The sequence below is a fragment of the Brassica oleracea genome, chromosome C9 (genome assembly GCF_000695525.1).
Source record: "Brassica oleracea var. oleracea cultivar TO1000 chromosome C9, BOL, whole genome shotgun sequence".
Lineage (NCBI taxonomy): Eukaryota > Viridiplantae > Streptophyta > Magnoliopsida > Brassicales > Brassicaceae > Brassica > Brassica oleracea.
In genome coordinates, this window is record NC_027756.1 from 4,222,450 (window position 1) to 4,238,632 (window position 16,183).

A 16,183-nucleotide genomic window follows, 5' to 3' on the forward strand; every position below is an offset into this window, starting at 1 on the left:
CCATTTCCCCACCATGTATATTACTCATAATTACGTGTCGACATACGTATTTGTCTGCTCGTATATTATAGTCGAAATATCTTATCCGACTAAGGTCATGGACCCCGAAAATGATGAATACTAATTGGTTGTGACGGTAGAAATACTATGATGGATTATAGTTTAAAGGTACTAAAGTTTAGCATAAGACACCTAATATTATTCAGGCTTTGTATAATCGACATTACCTACTTCAAAATTCTAAAATATATGTATGAATCTTAGATGTCGTGTGACATATATTTTTTTTTCACCAAAAAAAATCAACTACCAAATCATTCGTATCTTAACAACTAACTAATCATTCACCTATACTTTTCGAAATACATGTACCTATTTATAATCATCTATAGCTAAATACAATGTCCGCTAAATTGTATCTATCATACATATATATTCAGTATGGTACATACTCCATGTGAATATCCCATGGGTGACGATTTGATGAAACAACATTTATTTTATATGGTGGGATCCAATTCAAATGGATCTTCTTTTTGTGATTTTATTTAACTATGTTCTTGCTTCTTTATTGCTTTTCATATGCTAAATAAATAAATTATAACCGATGTTTCTAATCGTAGCATGTAACTAAAGAAATAAAGGCATCAGAAAGTGGCAATGCCAGCGCGGAAAGTTCCAAAGCCACGACATACCCTTCTGCATGACTCAATTTGCTCTCACCTATTTAAGAATGTTACGTAATATATATCTCATTTTATTTTATCCCTTTTTATGTTCCAATTCATTAGGAAACATATCTTATCTCTTATACATATATATATGTGAACATTTAAAATCAGACTAAAAAGAGAGAAAAGAAAAGTAAAAAAGCTTTGCTATTTTGCCAACTTGTAGGTAAAAAAAGCTTTTCTTTCTTTCTTCTTTTTTTTAACCTTTCTCCTTTTTTTTAAACATTTTTGGGCATCTTTAATATCAAAACTTAAAAATTTGATTTGATATGGCATCCTCTAAATTTGAAACTTTAATTGTTTTGAGACATTTGAAGAGGAACAATAAAATTGCACTTCTAAGACGTTGTTTTGTTATTTGGAAATCAAAATCAAAAACCTAAAACGTTTCACCAGTTCTTGAGATTCCTTCACCATTTTGTGTTCTTACAAGGATTCGGTAGTTACATAACTTTATTTCTTATTTATTTGTTTATGTCTACTTTAACTATATGCTTATTTTTCTTGAAAAAGCAAAACATAACATATGCTTGACCATCTCATCTCATTCTCCAAGAAAGTGGCTTTATGTGATGACCCATACATGACTCATCCTTTACAACAAAGGTCTCAACGATTCAGAGCTTTGTTTCAACTGCCTCTTGTCTCTTTGCCTCTCCCTTTAAATAACCATCCCACCACACCGTTTCATCATCACCATCACTCACAATCTCTCTCTATATCTCTCTCTCTCAAGATCAAGATTAAATATCAAGATACTTGTAACTCAAGCATCCAAGATGACAATGAGCATAGTCCAACAAGTTCTTGCATTTCCTGCAGTCAAGACTGCTCCCACACGTTACTTACCTGACCCAGCGTCCATCAACAAGCTCCAAATCCCAACTCCTTCCAAGAAATCTGAAAAAAGTAAGGGAAAATCGATTCTTCGGACCAATAGCTTCACGGATGGAGCTAGAGATCAGAGCAAGTTAGGACCAAAACTTACGGAAACAGTCAAGAGAAAACTATCCTTAGGAGCTAAGATCATTCAAATGGGAGGCTTAGAGAAGATCTACAAGAGGCTCTTTAAAGTCTATGATGAAGAGAAACTCTTCAAGGCCTATCAATGTTACCTATCAACAACAGCAGGTCCCATCGCAGGGTTACTCTTCATCTCCTCAAAGAAGATTGCTTTCTGCAGCGAGAGATCTATCAAAGTGGCTTCACCTCAGGGAGATCTCACTAGAGTTCACTACAAAGTGTCTATCCCTCTGTGTAAGACCAAGGGAGTGAACCAAAGTATGAACACGAAGAAACCATCTCAGAAGTATCTTGAAGTAGTCACGGTGGATGGCTTTGACTTCTGGTTCATGGGATTCTTGAGCTACAAGAAAGCTTTCAACTGTCTTGAGCAAGCGCTTTCACTCGAGCAATAACAAGGAGAAGGTTGAAGAGGAAATATTTAATTTCTAATTTAACCTATTAATATTCTATCCAAGAATGTTAGGAGAAAGCCTAGAAAATTCAGACAATATTGTACAAACTCTTTTTTTTTGAAGTATTTAATCATTTTGTTATCTATTGTTGACAAGATCACAAGAGCAAGAGATCGAATATATTTACTGATTATCATATGTTTTCCTTAATTCAGTCCCATCGTTCACCGTATGCGTTGAGTTTAAATGTGAAATTAATGCGTAAACCAGTTCATAAATTCATAATATCACTGACTAGCCTACCACGAATTTTACTATGTATCTCTAATTTTAGTTTGTCACTACTCTTTTTTTTTGTCACTAAGATTCAAGTTTACAGATTAAAAAACTAAATTTAATCGCTGTAACAGTCATTTGACAGTCAGTCATTTGTAACAAAACTCTAAAACCACCTAGGAGATGAAAAATAACTATAACGTCTCAAAATATGTAGATAATTTATCGATGTCTAGCTAGCTACTAATGTTATTGATGAATGGACTTAAGACATAGCAATATGTATAGCCACTTTCTAATAATTGAAACAAAATCACGTTCGTTCTTGAGGCCTATCTAAAGATTCCAAGAGTTTTCGAACAAGACTGTTCCATCAGAAACTCAAAGTTAATCTCAAGATTCTATTGCAGTTATCATGGAAACTTTTGTTTGACCAAATAAAAAAAGTTGGTTTTTTAGAAAGAGTAAAATAAAAAAGTCACAGTTAACGTGCAAAAAAAGATACAACAAAGCTATATACTTCATACTTGTTAGTTTTTAGTTAGTCCAAACGTTTACAAGAAACAAAAATGGTAAAAAAAACTTTATTATCTTAGTATGAAATTAAACAAATAAAGACATCAGAAAGACACAATGCCAACGAAGAAAGCTCCCAAAACCACAACACGTCCACTTCTGCATGACTCAATTTCTCTGACAGATTCATAAAGCGTTACGTAATATTTGATTTGATGTTTTATTGCTTCATGAATGTTCTAGTTAACAAAGAAACATATCGTATTTCTTCAAAAAAAAAAAAAAAACATATCGCATCTTCTATATAACTATTTAGCCATTTAGATATCTTTACAAAAATGAAAGTTAGGGTTAAAAAAGCTTTTGCTATGTGGCCAACTTGTAGGTAAAAAAAAAGCTTGTCGGAATCTAACGTCATACCGTGTGATCATTTTTGCTTTCTTTAATACTTTCTGTTCTTTTTTTTATCTTTAATTCTAAAATTATAACTTTGGTATGTGATTTGATATTTTAAACGATCAATCATTCAATATACCTTTATTTACGTATTTACTGTAAAAAGCAAATCTGGCAAGCATATGCTTGATCTCTTCTAATTGCTTTTAACACCAAAGAAAGTAGCTTTATCTATGAGACTTGATGACCCATCCATTACCACAAAGGTCCTCAAGTCTCAACTCTTGAGAGCTTTTGTTTTAACTGCTTCTTGTCTCTTTGTCTTTCCCTCTAAAATAACCATTCTTTTGACTTGGAGAACCCTCCTCTGTCTCTGCAGTTCCACAGATTTGATTCTTATCCATCAAGGAGTTAATGATGTTAGGCGCTGATACCAATACTCTTAGCATAGCCTCACAAGCTCAGAGGCATCACCAGAGAGAGGCTTTATATCCAAACCGGTAATTTTCGCCTGCCACAACTCCACAGACTCTGAGCTGACTTGAAAGTTCTCCGCAGACTGTTGTGGGTTTAGATGTCGAACGCTGGCGAGTTCTATCTCAAACTCTACTGGTGCTACGTTGCTACAACATGGTGTCCAAGCGGAAAACACTCGTTTCCTATCGCATTTGGCTACTACTGGTGCCCTGCTCAACAGTCAACCCTGTGGTAAGTTTCATGTCCACGTCAAAACCTTCTCTCTCAGAAAGAGTGACTCTTGTATCCTCAAATCTTTTTGTATCACATACCACACCTTTACTCTCATATATTTAACAAAATGATTCAAGTGCTAGTGTACAAGTGGAACACCAGAAGCAACACTCTCTGTAAATAAATAAGGTTCTCAAATGTTGAGATAATCATTCAAAAACATCTCAACTGAGATACCTAAGCTAAGAACCTTTCTAATAGAAGTGTTGTAATACAACTCTTTATGTTTTTAAGTCTCAAGAGTACAAAAAAAAACAACAACACCAGAAGCAACACTCTCTCCATACTCTACTCAACTGCAAAAAAACTGCTTCAGAAAATACTCATCATACTGTATTTATCTACGCAGCAACTCGGATTCCTCATTAGTCTACGCACACCGTGAGTAACAAGTCTCTGATGCTCCTCTTGGTGGTTGATCTTTTATTAAGCAATTGGGATGTTGGGCTCGCCAAGATTCACAAAGGCCTCAGCACGTGCCATCCGACTCATGGCAGCGTTCCACGACACCAAATGGTTCAGAAACGTGTTTATGTACTTACCCCTCTCGTTCTACCACCCCAAGAATAAAAATAAAAACACACATTAGCCTTTTTTTGAACGAACATCAAGAACACAAAACTGAAGCTAGTTTTTTTTTTTTACCTTGTAGTCCAGATAATAAGAGTGCTGCAAAGTAAAAGATGAAAACGAAAGTAATTAGAAGATTCATTTTTGTTTTCAAAGTGTTACTTATGAGTATAAGGTAATAGAGAGGAGAGAGTATTATTACCTCCCACACATCCAAGTTGATGATTGGCTGTAAACAACAACAAAAAAAAGAGATGTGATCAAGTAGAAACATCAGAGTATATAACAAGAAAAACTAATGAGACTCTTCACATACAATATCGTCCCACACAAGTGGGTTAATGGCGTTTGATGTTTTCACCACTTCAAGCCTTCTCTCTTCCCTCTTCACTGAACAAAAGGAAAATCAAGATTTCCATTTTCAGGGTCATTCTATAGTAAATTTACAACAAAGTGAAAAGCTTTGCAGAGAATCTCACAAACAAGCCAAACCCAGCCAGAGCCAAACTGAGTAAGAGCAGCATTAGTAAACTTCTCTCTGAAATTCGTAAACGACCCAAAATCTTTCTCAATCTGCTCAAGAACACCCTTTATAGGCACGTCTCCGCCACCAGGTTGCATAGACTCCCAGAAGAAATCATGGTTATAAACCTTTAAAAAAACAAACAAACAAACCTTGCCAACATCAGAGCTTGTTGCCTGGGGATGATGTGTACAACCAAACAGGTTAAGAAAGTAAAAGTTATTAACCTGTGCAGCGTTGTTGAACTCAGGCAAAGGATTCCCGTTGTTGTATGTGGCCTTGATAAGCTCCTCCATGGTGTATCCATAGAGTCTATCATCTTTCCCTAACTGTTTGTTTAGATTGTCCACGTAGCCTCGGTGGTGTTTACCCCAATGCACTTCTAGTGTTCTTTGGCTCATGTACGGTTCCAAAGCATCCTAATTCACAATATTGTTTTAGACAAGGGCTAGGCAGTGGCTAGGCGCTTTATAGCAGGCGGAGCCCTAAACCGATTTTTTGAACGCTCTATTTTTTTCTTTTCGACTATTAAAACGAATAAAAGGGATTTGAAAATGACTAAATGGATGATGAATTCCACGTTCGAACATAGTATAATTATAAAACAGTTTCTGATTTTACTATGTTCAACTCTCTGTATTCCTCTATCCGTAGAGTACATTGAATGTACAGAAATGGCTATAACAGAGTTTCTGTTATTTGTATTAACAGCTACTCTAGGAGGAATGTTTTTATGTGGTGCTAACGATTTAATAACTATCTTTGTAGCTCGAGAATGTTTCAGTTTATGCTCCTACCTATTATCACCGATTTTTTAAAAATAGGTTTGAACGATTGTTTCGTTCAGACCCAATTTGCCGACTATGAGGTCTAAACCGATTTTAGAAGATTGTTTTTAGAATATCTAACACAAACATGTTCTTTGGGATATCACAAGAGGCCCTCAGATCAAGATGCAATTTTCCCTAAGATTACTAAGACAGTTCACCCCAAGTAACCAACTTTCCACCATTTATGTGCTTATTACAGAACATCAAATGTACTACAGAAGTATTACAGAAGCATTAGACACAAACTAAACTGAGAATCTATATGCAATGAGATATATTTAGACCAATAGTAAACTTACAAGAGGATATAAATTTACCATAACAAATAACTTTTTCATTTTTAAACTTTTAAAAAAAATTATAACTCATAATGATAAATATTTAAAATTAATGATATATTTAAAGTTAAAATATTAGTTTATATTTAATTTTCTTTTTGGGGTTTACTTAAACTTTATTTCGTAATTATTTTATATACAAATTTTAATAATTAAATTTAACTATATTTATAAAATATTAGTGAAATAGTTAGGTAAGAATCTAATTTATTTATATATTTACTCTATAAATGAACTTAATTGTATTTCTTTAATCAAATCGGGCCGAATCATAGTAACTTTTGATATAAAACTTTTTCGGTTTAGTTACGGATCCGGTTTTTAAAATATTGCCCACAAGTTTTCCCCACCGGTTAACCAAAATAAACCGGAAGGAAGCTATGCAACAGCTTACGGAGCAAGAGGGTTTTAGCAAACACTGAAAGATTCTTTGAAACCAGACCAACGCATAGCGTCACCTCTGTTCAAGCCGTGAGCTTAAAAGCTAAAACCATCTTCTTACAGTTATCCAGATTGTCTGAAAAAGTCAAAATCCTTTTTGAATTCGGTTTGCTAAATGGCCGGAAGGGCTGCGACATCGTCGGCTAAATGGGCGAGAGAGTTTTTATTGAAAAGGGTCTCTCCAAATCCTCTTGGTGGAGCGATTAGAAACTGTTCTTCTTCAGCTCCTGGGGCTTCCTCCACACCTAAAGTCCCTCACTTTTCCAAGAAAGTAAGCAACTTTGATGGAATAATCTCTTATTAAAATTAATCTCTTTTTATAATCAAATGCTTTATATAGTTAGTTATATCTGGTGTAGTAGAGTTAGATCAGTTTGTCTTGGCTTGAAATCTTTAGGGAAGGATATTGACAGGAGCTACCATTGGTCTGGCTATAGCTGGAGGTGCTTATGTGAGTACTGCAGATGAAGCAACCTTCTGGTACTTGTGTCTGACACATTATATGTCTTTGTCTTTTGATCTCATTTCTAATTTCATTGTTAATTTAGTGTTCTAAAGATCTGTTTAGGCGGCGCCTAGTTGGCGAATCGAACCGAAACAATTTTTCTATACCAACTTTTGAAAAAAAAATCGGCGTATACGTCCGCCTAATCAAAAATCTCATATAAAAAATCTAACGGCTGCCTAACGATTTCTTGAACATTATTTTACATAATCACATTTATAAAAACCTTTTACTCCATCTTGTGTGCTGAACAGTGGGTGGCTATTCTCAGCAACAAAGGTTGTTAACCCTCTCTTTGCTCTTCTGGACGCTGAGTTTGCTCATAAGCTGGCTGTCACGGCCGCGTCACGCGGTTGGGTGCCTAGAGAGAAGAGGCCTGATCCACAGATCCTGGGACTTGAAGTTTGGGGAAGGAAGTTTTCAAACCCAATAGGCCTCGCTGCTGGTTTTGACAAAAACGCTGAGGCCACAGAAGGGTTGCTAGGACTTGGGTTTGGATTCGTTGAGGTAGGCTCTGTGACTCCAGTCCCACAAGAAGGCAACTCCAAACCACGCATCTTCAGATTACGTGAAGATGGGTGAGAGAATCTCATATCCACACTTACCTATAATCAAAGGTTCATGTCTTGATGTGTTCTTGTACTTCCAGAGCCATTATCAATAGGTGTGGGTTCAACAGTGAAGGGATTGTTGTTGTTGCTAAGCGGTTAGGTGCTCAGCACGGTAAAAGAATGTTGGCGGAGACGTCAGGCACTTCGTCATCTCCAAGCGATGAAGCTAAACCGGGAGGCAAATCTGGACCGGGTATACTTGGGGTTAACCTTGGAAAGAACAAGACTAGTGAAGATGCAGCTGCTGATTATGTCCAAGGAGTTCATAACTTATCCCAGTATGCTGATTATTTGGTAAGAACATTGGATTCCAGTCTTACCATATTTGTTACTAATTTTTCTCTCTTTTTTTTGTCTCTCTACAGGTTATTAATGTTTCATCACCCAACACGGCAGGGCTGAGAATGCTTCAGGGGAGGAAACAGTTGAAGGATCTTGTGAAGAAGGTTCAAGCTGCTAGGGATGAGATGCAGTGGGGTGATGATGGTCCTCCTCCTCTTCTTGTGAAGATTGCTCCTGATCTGTCCAGAGGAGAGCTTGAAGATATTGCAGCTGTGAGTTAGAGAAAACAAAACTCAAATACTCTCCAAGTAAAATGGCTCTTACAACATTGTATTGTTATTGGTTTGTGTAGGTTGCTCTTGCTCTCAAGTTGGATGGGCTGGTAAGTTATTTTCTATTCATGAACTAAACTTCTGTTTCATTCAAAGCTTCATGTGTTGATGATAATGTTTTTTGTAATTCTCCTGTAGATCATATCGAATACAACAGTCTCGAGGCCAGATCCTGTAAGCAACAACCCTGTGGCAACAGAGACAGGTGGTTTGAGTGGGAAACCGCTCTTTAATCTCTCCACCAACATGTTAAGAGAGATGTACACTTTGACGCGAGTAAGTTTTTTTTTATCTAGAAAGAGATGATTAACTGTTTACCAAGGAACTAAAACGTTTCTGATTGTGGTTATTGACTGTTTTCATGACCTCTTTACTTAGGGTAAGATTCCACTGATAGGCTGCGGTGGTGTTAGCAGGTAAGCATCTCAACATGTTTTTAGATTGTGAGGAAAACAAAACACAAGAGTTAGAGTCAGATGAACTTTTTGTGTTTTTTTTTTCAGTGGTGAAGATGCTTATAAGAAGATAAGAGCCGGAGCTACTCTTGTTCAGCTCTACACTGGGTTTGCCTATGGTGGACCTGCTCTCATCCCACTGATAAAGGTTTGTACTGGTCTTTTCTTGAATCAGGGAAGTTTAATAAGCATAGTTACTAATATTCATGTCATTTTTTGGTGGCAATAGGAAGAACTGGTGAGTTGCTTAAAAAGGGATGGGTTCAAGTCGATTCAAGAAGCCATTGGTGCAGATCACAGATGATGAAACACAAACAAGAACAAAATACAGAGGAGATGAGACTCCTTTGCTTACTCCCAAAACATTGATTCAGTTGTTTCTTTCTACATACACAATAACATCATTGGCTCTTCTTGTTTTATGGGGAAATAACTAAGCAACATTTGTTTTTTTTTTTCTCATTGTAACTAGTTTTTAACTTTTTATCAGTTCTTCTCTTAATATTACAGCACAAGTTCTTCTACCACACAAAACACAAACCCAGTTGAGATCATAAGCGTCGTAACAAAACTGATCAGACACAATCTCAAAACGTCAATAGTACTAATAAAAGCCACTAGAGAAGAAGAATTTTCAGGACGTGGTTGCAGCTTGTAACTGTCTAACTTTAGACTGCAAGACCATCCCAGCTTCATCTGCCACGCTTTTCTTCTTAGCCAACACCTGCATTGAACAAACAATTCTTGAAAGCTTAGCTATAGCTGTAAACATAGGTCTTCAAAACAAAAGGGTACTGAAACAATTTGGCACTAATGCAAAGATTAACATTAATAAATACTCATTGAAGCTATGAAAGACAAAGCAAATAGGAAGGAGAGACCATGCTTGATACGGAAACAACATTCAAGAACTAATAACAAGTACTGGAACAACACTACTTAACTTAGTAGAATGTATGGCTCTAACCGCATCTCCAAAGAGAAAATAAAAAAAATTACTCTATTTAAGGAGTGTTTAATAATGTGCAGCAACAGACTAACCAAAGGGCTTTCTGACTATATCATTCACAATCAGTAGGGGGTGGCCCTATGTAAAAAAAAAAATTCTTATAAATTTGGGGCTTATGCATAATATAAATTTTTCTTAAAATTTTGGAGTCAATAGACCAATTGCTTAACTAGCCTATGATCAGAGCAGCCATTAAAGTTACATCCTTTAAACCATATACTATTGAACATTACCTCAAAGAGTTGTTCATAGTTAGATTTCAACAAGTTAATCTTCCTCTGACAATAGTCTTTACCATCCTCCATTGTTTTCTACACATATTAAAACACTTGAGCTTCTTCACAAAAAAACAAACACTGAACAGATTCTAATGTACCTCGATGAAGTAACCAGTGCCGATGTCAACAAGAACCTTGTCAGCTTCATCAAGCGTCCCAGGCACGTAGAGAGACGCGGTGAGCGGCACAAGCATCTTCTTGCCTTGAGGTCGAAGCGAGAGGTCGTTGAGAGCTCCCGCGGCGGACTCGAGGCGGGCGTTGGCTGTGCGGATGTTGTTGAGACTGTCTTGCAGGAGGTTCACTTCGAGATCCGCTTGCTCCTTCAGCGCTTTCAGCTGATCGATTCCCATCTTCTCCAGTTCTCCTCTCGCCGATGATGATGATGATGATGACGCCATTCTCTCTCTCTCTCTCTCTCGGTCGCGTCTCCTCCGTGTCGGCTGAGCTCTGCGGCGAATGCACTTTGTCTGTTCCGAGACGAAGTGTGGCCCATTAAGTGGAGTTAGTGTTAGAGAAGAAGTCTGGCCCATTAATATCCGTATATAGGCCCATATAGATCCCTCCGGTATGCTTTTAAGTTTTACCCAATGTTTTTAAAACCGGATCGACCGCCGGTTGATAGGTCTAATAACTGGTTCAACCATGGACCGGTCACATAGCTGGATTAGGTGTCAAAGCTATTGAAGTGAGTAAAACCTATTAAAACCATCAAAAATTCGTAAACCAACTATATAAACAAAAAAATAGTTTATATTTACAATGTTGTATATGTTATATTTATTTATATTTTGATTATGTATCATATTTACCAAAATTACTTGAAAATTTATATAGTATTAAAATATATCGAACCAAATTATTGAATCAGGTTTGATCCGGTCAAACTATATTGAATTGTGACCCAAATATTTTTCGATTCAATTTCCAGTTCGATTTTAAAAATATTGGTTTTAACTAATTTGCGCCACTAAGGGCCTGACTGGTTTCTCCGCTACCACCCGCAAACGCAGCTTTTGTGGTTGCTAGCGGTTGACAGCGTTTCGAAACAATCAAACAAACCGCTACAAACCGCTCCAAACCGTTCCAAACTTCTTAAAATCAAAAGCTGGTTCCAACTATCGTTTGCGGTTGCGAGAGGCTAATTTTTTTTTCTTTTTTTTCAAAAACCATATAAATACAAAAATAAAGAATATTCAATAAAAATTTTAAATTGGAATTATAAAAGTATAAAATATGTCTATTATATTTTAATTAATATTATAAAATTTTAAAATAAAAATATTTTCTATAATATGAAAAATTTAAAACTATAACTTTCTAAATATAATTTTCATATTTATTATAATATTATGATTTTTGATATTTTTTATAATTATATAAAATGTAAATATTGTTAATTTATTATTTAACAGCTATTGTATTTGGTAGTTAACCAGTCATAAGTATCCCGCAAATGCACCAATTTCTAACCGCAGAACCAGTCGTACAAATCTCTTAAAACCGCTAGAAACCGCAACCACCCGCATCCGCAAACTCCCACAGCCGCAATCGCAACCGCTGCGTTTGAACCAGTCAGGCCCTAAGTGGAGTTAGCGTCATAGAGTCAAAGACTAAATATAATTCATTAATCTTTAAGAGCATCTCCAACTCTACTATATTTTTCAATTTAAAATAGAGTTTAGCATAAAAATGTTTCAATAGTATTATATTTTTCACTCTTTAAAATACGATTGTAAAATGGACTGAACTATTAGAAATGGTCTAACAAAGCCGGTATAAATCCATCTCGGCTTACGTGTCGAATGTTTATACACGTCGATTTAGATTTTGGGGGGTTCATCTCTTTAAATGTGCGAGGGCCATTATATATATATCCGTAGAATCAAAAAGTCAGAGTATCTCTTTAATGAATTTTAGTAATCAATTCCTTCTCATTTTTCTTTGTAAGATTACAGGTAAACTATTTGACAGTACATTTAATACGGCAAAGAGTTGGTAGAGTGAAGCTATTTACTTACGTGTGTCGGTCCAAAATGCCAAATATAAAAAAAAAAAAGACTTCTTTCTGCCAATCGATAGAAATTATTTTTGGTAGACAAGAATGGGACCATATCAGTTATTGGGGTTGGGGTCATTTTAGATGATTCGATAATTAAAAAGGTACGGGATGTTTTGATACGGGTTGATTAGTAAGATCCCCCACCTGTAATTATTTGCATTATATTGTATAGTTGAGTGTTAATTCCTCTAGTGCTTAATTAAGGAATAAAAACACCAACTTTTAGTTAAGATCTTTCCATTAATGGAATTCTTATTTTCTTGGCAAAATTTGGTTTAGTTATTTGATTGGTTAGTGGCAACCTAATTTGTCTAATGAACATAACTAATCTTGTTTCTTTGTCTACAGAGACCCATCTACTCAATTTGATATTATTCATCAAAGTAGAATTGTGATCAAAGAGTTTATTAATTTGTATATAAAATTCTGCAGATGGAGGATGGATAGAAGATATGAAATTATACAGCTAAAGTTGCCTACGCATTAGTCATTGACTGTTTTATAGCACTAGTTTACTATTCTATAATTGTATATGCGTTGCATGAGAAATTTTACTATACTTTCAAGCTCTAAACATACTATTACATGGATTAAAACTTTGTCCGTCACCAGGATTTACATTACAATAGTAATCAACCGGTAAACATACAATAGAACTCCGATTTAAATCATATAAACACAGTGATAATAGCTAATCTCAGACAAGACATTATAACTCTTTTTAGTTCAGTCTTGTTAGAACTCGAAAGCAAGCTTCTAGAACAAAAATATAGAGAACCTGATTTAAAATATATCATGTCACCCTCTCGTTTTAACTTTCAACCGTTGAAAAAACTCGGTACGAATAGAATCTTTTATCTGACTAACGTGACAAACCAAACATCCAAACACGTGACATAAATTCTAAGGCAATAAAAGTTTGAAGAGATTTCAGACAGACATATCTGCTTTGTCTTATTTTTAAAAAATTAATCCTCTGAAACCAAAAACTACATATATTTTCTGAAAGAAAAAAATTACTATAGTATGTTCATTCTCCAAGTTCAATTTCAGCGAAACAATCACACTCACACACATATAAGCTTTTGTCTCTCGATATATACATTGAAAGAAACCAAACAATACGAAGTCTATAACATTTATTAAGAAACAAAGTGGTTTAACAGCTTGCGCAAATGTTCTCACCACAATTGTTGTAACACATTACACAATTAGCAAACTAGTATCTGGAATCTTGACAACGGCTCTGCTTAGCCAAAAAAAAACAGACAAAAGGGGTAAAAAACCTCCACGGTTTCGTAATTACCCTACATGATGTACTAAAGTAAATCTTGGTTCAGATGAAATATCGATCTCTTTAGACTAGATTCTTAAACCCTAACCCTAATCTTAAAAACCCTCTCGACTAACTCGTGGGATCAATCAACCGATCTCTAAAAACTTAAACACACACATAGAGAAATAAGCTACTCGAGTAAACAATGCAAGAGATTGATTGATGACAATAGAGAAACATAGATTAATATTAATAATACCAAAAGTAAAAAAAGGTTTAACTTCACCATCAAGGCATCAACGCTGGTCATCATCCTCTCCCCGACCCGACCCGGGAGCTCCACTAGATAAAGAAGCAAGCAGATTAAGATGACCCGGAAGATAGTTCCCAACTCTAGCCGCCGAAGCTTCACCCATTGCAGCTTGTTGCTGTTGCTGCTGGTGGTGGACAAAAAGTCCAGCTGCTTGTTGCTGCTGTTGTTGTAAGAACATCTCTTGTGTAGCTCCTGCGGCAAAGCTCCATACTTGTCCGAACTCTGGCCTCGCCGGAACCGCCCAGAACCCAGACGGTGTATCCTCGTCAGCTCTCACGCGTTTTCCGAGTATAAACGGTGATGAACCTAGCAAAGGTTTATGATCTAGAGACGAGGACAAGGAGCAATTCGTGGTGGTGGTGGAGTTTCCTCGGAGTGAGGCTGACACAGTGGAGAAACTAGCCGGAGTTGTGCCGGTTCCTGTCGCGGCTATGATAGAAGGCTCAGCTTGACGTAGCAGCCATTCGATGGTTTGACCGTCTGATTTGTGTCCGAGCTCTCTTGTTAGCTGGAAGACACGAGCTGCGCAGATGATAGGCATACGTATCCTTCTCCCTCTTCCATCTACTTTGCTGTGTCTATCTTTGGCCGGAGGTTTCTTCACGACAAGAGCTCCGTCGTTGTTATTAGACATGTTTGGAGTAGATTCTTGAAAGAAGAATAGTGGTTCTTGATTCTCTTGTTACTGAAACACATTCAGAGGAGGAGGAGAGGGAGGAGAGGGAAGCTAATGATTGAGAGGAAGGAGCTGGTGGAGACAGGAAGGATAACACAAACACATGTGGGTGGTGGGTCCTCTTCACAGCTCACTTACTCTGTATTTTTCTTTTCTCTTAGGGGACATTTTTGTTTTGTCACGACGCGGTGGACTTCACGCTCTTGAGTCTTGACCACCGGCGAAGACCTAGCGTGTGGGCCACGCTAGGTAAAGGGAATTTAAGCTAGGGTTTTACAAGAGGTAATTTTTAATCTTTTTACTAGGGCAGGGAAAAAAACTGAATCCGAAAAACCGAATCGAGCCGATCCAAAATTGATTAAATATTCGAATGGGTTCAAAATTTTGGTATTTAGAGAACCAAAACTGAACCCGATCCGAACCGAAATATTTCGGGTACCTGATTATATCTGAAATTGATTTATATAACTATATATATTAATTATTTTTAGATTTAATATATATTAAGAACATCAAAATATATAAGATACTTTTAAGTTGTCCAAAATACTTATAAATATATACAAATAGTCAAAAGTACATATCTAAAATAGCTAAAATATACTAAAAATACCAATAATACTTAAAATATCTATTGATTCTCAATCCAAATATCCAAACCAAACTAATTTATATGTTAATTTTAGGTACTTTGACATATGCTATTCAAATTTATATGTAATATATTGTTTTGTTTATAGATTTTGAGAAATTTAAAGTATATAATGAATTTTAAATTTTTAAAATAATTTAAATGAGTTATCTGAACCCGAACCGAACCCGAACCGAAATTTAGAAATACGCGAATGAGGCTGAAATCTTTGAACCCGAAAACCCGAAAATCCAAAAACCCGAAACCCGAATAGATCCGAACCGAATTCGAATGGGTATCCGAACGTCCACCCCTACTTTTTACTATTTACTGAGTGATTGTTCTTTTTGGTTTGAGATATGGATGCTAGCAGAGTAATGAATCCACTGGATAAAAGGTATATACCTTATTTAAAAAAAAAATTGGGACGATTAATCTGGTAAGTTGTTTACAGTAAACTATTACTGATTAATCTGGGACGATTAATCTAGAAAAGATTGAAAAAGGAGACAATCAATGAGGTAATTGATTGGCAAGTAGACTTTGACATCAAAACTTATTAGTTTTTATTTATATGTTTATTTATATTTGGAAAAATTATTGGCCATTCAATTATAATATCCGCAGGTATCACGTGTTTAACGTGCAGCAGCAAATGTCCAAAATTCCTCGGTGGACAGTAGGGCTGGGCAAATAAACCGAACCCGAAAATCCGAACCGAACCCGATCCGATGAAAATGAATCCGAACCGATCCGAACCCGACATAAATACCGAATGGATCTTGTTTTATGGTATTTCGGGTTATGGGTATTATCCGAACCGAACCCGAAATTAAATGGATATCCGATAGAACCCGAAACATTCAAAATGCCAAAAAAGAACTTGTACCAAACATGATCTCAATTCCTGATATGTAGCCAAAATACACTAAGATATTATTAAACATCTACAATAACTATCTACTAC

At 36.0% G+C, this 16,183-nt stretch overlaps 5 protein-coding genes across 5 annotated transcripts; 2 read left to right on the forward strand and 3 right to left on the reverse strand.

Annotated features, from left to right (window-relative positions):
* The first annotated feature begins 1,405 nt into the window (after positions 1-1,405).
* Positions 1,406-2,331, forward strand: LOC106316301 (putative GEM-like protein 8). Its single transcript, XM_013754179.1, has one exon. The coding sequence runs from the start codon at positions 1,511-1,513 to the stop codon at positions 2,147-2,149; it is 639 nt and encodes a 212-aa protein (XP_013609633.1). The 5' UTR covers positions 1,406-1,510; the 3' UTR covers positions 2,150-2,331.
* Positions 2,332-4,208: 1,877 nt separating this feature from the next.
* Positions 4,209-5,618, reverse strand: LOC106315781 (superoxide dismutase [Fe] 3, chloroplastic). Its single transcript, XM_013753602.1, has 6 exons — positions 5,408-5,618; positions 5,137-5,308; positions 4,974-5,047; positions 4,860-4,886; positions 4,733-4,756; positions 4,209-4,639 (listed from the first exon to the last, which is right to left on the reverse strand). The coding sequence occupies exons 1-6, from the start codon at positions 5,579-5,581 to the stop codon at positions 4,514-4,516; spliced, it is 597 nt and encodes a 198-aa protein (XP_013609056.1). The 5' UTR covers positions 5,582-5,618; the 3' UTR covers positions 4,209-4,513.
* A 1,111-nt stretch (positions 5,619-6,729) lies between these two features.
* On the forward strand, positions 6,730-9,460 carry LOC106313132 (dihydroorotate dehydrogenase (quinone), mitochondrial-like). The gene is made up of 10 exons (XM_013750873.1): positions 6,730-7,060; positions 7,187-7,269; positions 7,549-7,872; positions 7,944-8,199; positions 8,271-8,459; positions 8,540-8,569; positions 8,658-8,795; positions 8,898-8,935; positions 9,023-9,122; positions 9,204-9,460. Exons 1-10 carry the CDS (start codon positions 6,905-6,907, stop codon positions 9,276-9,278), a joined length of 1,389 nt encoding a protein of 462 aa, XP_013606327.1. The 5' UTR covers positions 6,730-6,904; the 3' UTR covers positions 9,279-9,460.
* LOC106313133 (probable prefoldin subunit 5) lies at positions 9,409-10,730 on the reverse strand. Its single transcript, XM_013750874.1, has 3 exons — positions 10,360-10,730; positions 10,217-10,294; positions 9,409-9,698 (listed from the first exon to the last, which is right to left on the reverse strand). The coding sequence occupies exons 1-3, from the start codon at positions 10,657-10,659 to the stop codon at positions 9,609-9,611; spliced, it is 468 nt and encodes a 155-aa protein (XP_013606328.1). The 5' UTR covers positions 10,660-10,730; the 3' UTR covers positions 9,409-9,608.
* A 2,709-nt stretch (positions 10,731-13,439) lies between these two features.
* On the reverse strand, positions 13,440-14,668 carry LOC106313344 (transcription factor TCP7-like). Its single transcript, XM_013751139.1, has one exon. It carries the CDS (start codon positions 14,541-14,543, stop codon positions 13,893-13,895), a length of 651 nt encoding a protein of 216 aa, XP_013606593.1. The 5' UTR covers positions 14,544-14,668; the 3' UTR covers positions 13,440-13,892.
* Positions 14,669-16,183: the final 1,515 nt, after the last annotated feature.